The 5,165-nt window shown below is 37.3% G+C and overlaps 1 protein-coding gene across 1 annotated transcript; it reads left to right on the top strand.

Moving 5' to 3' along the window:
• The first annotated feature begins 500 nt into the window (after window positions 1-500).
• Window positions 501-3,941, top strand: LOC141095944 (gap junction delta-4 protein-like). Its single transcript, XM_073582291.1, has 2 exons — window positions 501-564; window positions 2,899-3,941. The coding sequence occupies exons 1-2, from the start codon at window positions 501-503 to the stop codon at window positions 3,939-3,941; spliced, it is 1,107 nt and encodes a 368-aa protein (XP_073438392.1).
• The last annotated feature ends 1,224 nt before the right edge of the window (window positions 3,942-5,165 follow it).

The raw sequence follows: 5,165 nt of genomic DNA, 5'->3' as shown, positions 1-5,165 counted from the left end.
ATTAACACTGCGCTTTAGTTCCTTCCATAAATTTTCTATTGGATTCAGGTCAGGTGACTGGCTCAGCCATGCTAGCTGCTTTATTTAATTTCTCTGAAACCAATAAAGAGTTTCGTTGGCTGTGTGTTTGGGATTATTGTTTTACTGAAATGTCCATCCTTGTTTCGTCTTCATCTTCCTGGTAGACGGCAGCAGATTTTTACCAAGAATGTCTGGATGCATTTCTCCATTCATCCTTCCTTCCTTCATTTATGTAAAGTTTGACAGGGCCATATACTGAAAACAGCCTCTCACCACGCTGTTCTCACCTCCAATCTTCACTAGACTGACCACAGAGGTAAAAGAAACAAGGGCAGGAGCTGCTTAAGTGGCGTTTGCCCAGCTCAGAGCCTGCAAGCAAAATTTTCTATTTCCTTAGAAAACTTTTTATACATTCGCTAGAATAAATAGCGAAATTCCAAATTGTGATTCCTTGCTGGAAGGTGGGAGCCTGAAAGACAATGGAGTATTTCGACTCAATGGGATATTTGATTATCACTTTCAACTACAACGTTACTGTGATTGGTGAGTATACCAGTGTAATGATCAAGTGATGACAATAAATTTAAGAATTCGATAGATGGGATTGATTATACTATATAATAACTTATAATTACTCATTTCCAATAACTAGCCATTAGTTAGCTATAACAACACATAGAGTTTGCCAACTTATAAACTCAATATTTTAAGTCATTCTTTACAAAATAGTACAAGTAAAATTCAATATTACAAAAAGATAAGATTTTTGTTTGTTATACATCTGTTTACAATATCTTAATTATTTTCGCTCATTTTGTCATTTATTATATCTATGTATCTATCATCTATCTCGCATTTCTTATTTGTATGCCTTTTTTTTATTATTTTTTTTATTACTATTGTTGACAGCTTTATAATTAATGATTATATTTTATCACCACTGCAATGGGTTGTGGTTACTCATGTTACTGTTGATATTCATAAATATTAATTATATTTGCCATAAGAAATAATCATGTATTTAGATTTTTTTCATCACGTTTTACATTTTATCCATGTGTTTGAAAATTGCGTAGATATTCTATAAATAGCAATATATATATTATATATATACAGTGTATATATAATGTAAATATGTGTGAATATATATATATATACATATATTATGTACCTCACTAATATATAAATATATACTGTATGTACATACATATATATATAAATATACATAAATACATATATGTGAGATTCAGTATAAACTATTTACTATAAATAATATATATTTTAGTGAAATACATTATAAAATAAACTATTTACTAGAATAATTAGTAATATGTGAATATGTGTGTATATATATATATATATAATATTTATTTCTATATATCTCACAAGTTATTTTGGAATCTGTTAACAATATCGGAGACGTTCTAAAACCTATCACCTATCTGATTTCTCCCCATTTTCTATCCAGTTAGAACAAAATTAGTATAGATATTGTGCATAATTGGACAGTTGATCTGACTAAAATTAAATACATTATCTGCCAGGAAACTTATTTAATTGTTAAAAAAGTCTTCCTGGTTCTAACATCTAAACAGCATCTCCATTAAAGGTTTTCTTTTATTATTTATGATCATTAAATTTTAGGATTTGTTGTCCCTGTAACAAATATTCATGTGTCATATTGACCAATTTCAGAATAATGTGATTGGTCAGAAAGTTGCTATTGGTTTGGAAACCCTTACTGATTTTTTTTAAGTTCCAAAGACGGGTACGTTTTGTCATTTAGAGAGGATCTCGCACATCTTCAGATAGAATCCATAGGAATTCTCTGTTCCAATATCACTTCTTTTCCTGACTGTAGATTGGCAAGACCTAAGGGTCAGATAGAAGAGATTAATGTATGATTGTAGGATCAGACTATAGTGCAGCAAGGTAGATTTTCATAAGCACTGTATGCACAAAGTATTAGGATATTTTATCAAAATATAATTTTTTTTGGCTTTTAATTTTGAGCAGTCTAAATTTAAGACACTACCTGTAGCTGAAGACTGGTCTGTTACAAATACATACTGATGGGATGTTTTTTAGAGTTAAAGATGTTATCCCCTTAAAGGAAATCAGAGTCTCCAAAGTCTTAGTATAGAAAAAGAAAATACACTTTACTCACCGTTCCTCGGGTGACCGGTGAGCTTCCTTTGATGCTTCCGGTGTCTGGTATTGACTGTGGCGCTCTGACGTCATGTTGGCTTTGCGGCAGCCAATCGGTGGGCTTGGTGGCTCTGAGTGGGGTGCTCCATCTACACTAGCAGAGCCGCTGAACTCACCAATGGGCTACCTGATGTCCGTGCTGCAGCCAGTGTCAGACATCGGGGAGCTATGGTGGTGACTGAACGGTGAACATAGGGATCGTGAATAAGGTACTGTTTCCCATGTTATAACAAACAGCTACTGTGGACTAAGATTTCCTGAAAGGGGACAGCCCCTGTAAGGATATGTTAACATCTGCTACAAGGAAAAATTTTTTGTAGCAAGAGCTACCTTGAAGTAAACGCTCAGGCTGTGCCACATTTTTACTATCTGATTTTTAGCCGAATGACTTTGATCTTGTCTCACCTGTAAAAGCCGATTGGCCAAAAAGGGTATGCTGAAATCGTGGATATCCTTTTTAAATCGCGTGCAGTTTTATCACACAATAATTGCCCATGTGACTGTGGTATTTGGCACACCTTTTGAAGCTCTACATGGTATGACCAAGATATAGGGCTCTTTTTTTTCCCATTTTGGCTGTGGTAGCCGTTTGTCTTGCACAAAAACATAAGATTCCATTGATATCAGTTTTTCCATAAATATGCCAATGTTTCTGTTTTTGTCTTTTAGGCAAAATTTGGCTGACAATGATGATCCTTCTGAGAATGGTGATGGTTGTTCTTGCTGGATATCCCCTCTATCAAGATGAACAGGAGCGATTCATCTGCAACACATTACAGCCAGGTTGTTCTAATGTGTGCTACGATATTTTCTCTCCCATGTGCCACATGAGATATTGGCTTGTTCAGACTGTTACGGTGTTTTTGCCTTATTCTTTATTCAGCGTCCACGTTTTTCATAGAGTAATGACATATGTGGCAGCTTCGAATGACAACTATCGAAAAAGTAATACTTCCACCTGTCATGGCGTGGGCATACAAATGGAAATACTTGATTTCTCCGGAGCCTATCTGATCCATGTGGTGTTGAAAATTTTATTGGAACTTGGCTTTGCTGTTGGCCAATACTTTCTTTTTGGGATCTTGGTTCCAAGTAGATTCAGCTGTTCCCAGGCACCATGCACTAGTAGTGTTGATTGCTACATCTCAAGACCAACTGAAAAGTCCCTAATGATGATATTTATATGGGGCACCGGAGTCGTTTCGTTGATTCTAAATTTTGTAGATCTGATTTGTGTGTTTCATCGAAGAAAACGTTCGGAGAAGATTAAGAAGCAGCTACTGCTTCTCGAAAATGATTCTCTAAAAGGTGGTTGTTGCTCAGAAACCCCTCCACGCTCAAAACTAGCCGTGACTCCAGACCAGATAGGCATCTACCCCAACTGTCCTTCCCACAACCATGAGAAAGCAGACGAGCACGTCAAAGGTGACTCTCATTCTATACCCTCATTTGAAGGGGAAACTGCTTCATTTCAGACTCAAAGCTCTCGTCACGAAATGGGAAAGTCTAACATCAATACCAACAGCAATAAAACCTGCTCTTGGCAAGTCAACATGATACCTGGAAATGACACATTTGGAAATGATCATCATCTACTTACCCACAGGCAAACAAAGGGTAAGAAAGAAAACTGCAGTAATCCCAGTCTAGCAGATGCATCACAGCATGACAAAAACACCGGATCAAAAAACAAAAAATCTGAGTGGGTCTAATCTAGCAAAATCTACAAAAAATTCTCAATACATCTGACATATAGTGTTATATAATTTCTAACCAATACAAATTGTAATGCTGAATAGTGCTTGCATAAGTCCAGAATGCAATCAGTTGTCTACTATTTTTACTTTTTATTCCTACAGAATATGCAGTTTTGGTGCATTTCGATATGTTATACAGCCAAAACCAGATCAACTATATAATTTCTTGAGAAATAGAGTGCAAGAACACTTTAGCGCTTTTGCTCTTATTAACTTGCTAAAGTGATTCAGCAACTAGCGAGGTTGGTTCAATGTCTGAGTCCATTGTAGGGGAGAGTAGTCTCCACTAGAGTTGAGCGACTTTTGTTTTTTTAGGGTCGAGTTTTGTTTCGTGAAACCCGACTTTTCCAAAAGTCGGGTCGAGCAAGATCGGACGATTATAGGGAAAAGTCGGGGTCGTCCCGAAACACGAAACTCAATGTAAGTCAATGGGGAATAAAAGTCGGCAGTGAGAGGAGGACAGGAAACACACCTACAGTGCCCATTTGAATGCCAAAAGCATCAATTCTTCTTACTTAAGCTTGTCAACCTTAATTAACTTCATAATACAAGTTACACACTGAAAAATGGGGGTTATTTGGCTAAAGTTGTGGGGGGGTAGGGCTGGCTCCAGATTTTCATGTGCCCTGGGCGAAAGAGCGCCCCTTTAACATATACCACAGCTCATCATGCTCCGATACGGCAGAGAAATAGCGGTATAGTACAATGAAAAATACTTCACTTTTTACATCTCATGACGAGGCCCATCTATTTCTCCATACAGAATCATTGGTCCCATATAATGTTTGAAACAGTATATGATGAGCTCCACATAATGCTACAGTATATGTTGGTCCCCATGGATGAAGCTCCACTGTGTTATGGGCCCAAATAATGCTCCAAACATAATGGGCCCCATTTCTAATGCTCTAGTGTATAATGGGCCCTGTAAATGCTGCTCCAGTGTCTGATGTCCACCTTTGGAATGTTCCAGTGTATGGTGGGCCCCATCTATTATTCTCCAGAGTATAGTGCTCCCCAAAAATTGCTGTCCCAACATTGAAAACAATCAAATAAGTCTCCTCGCTAGGGAATCCCTGGACTAGTCTGGACTCCTCGTCGTCCCCATCTTCAATCTCACTGCACAGTATTTCAACCTTGCAAGTGCTGTGATCCTGAGCAAGCAGGGGGGGCCCACTC

Source organism: Dendrobates tinctorius, unplaced genomic scaffold (genome assembly GCF_039654945.1).
Source record: "Dendrobates tinctorius isolate UK_male_01 unplaced genomic scaffold, ASM3965494v1 ptg000070l, whole genome shotgun sequence".
Taxonomy (NCBI): Eukaryota; Metazoa; Chordata; class Amphibia; order Anura; family Dendrobatidae; genus Dendrobates; species Dendrobates tinctorius.
This window is presented reverse-complemented; position numbering and strand designations above follow the sequence as displayed.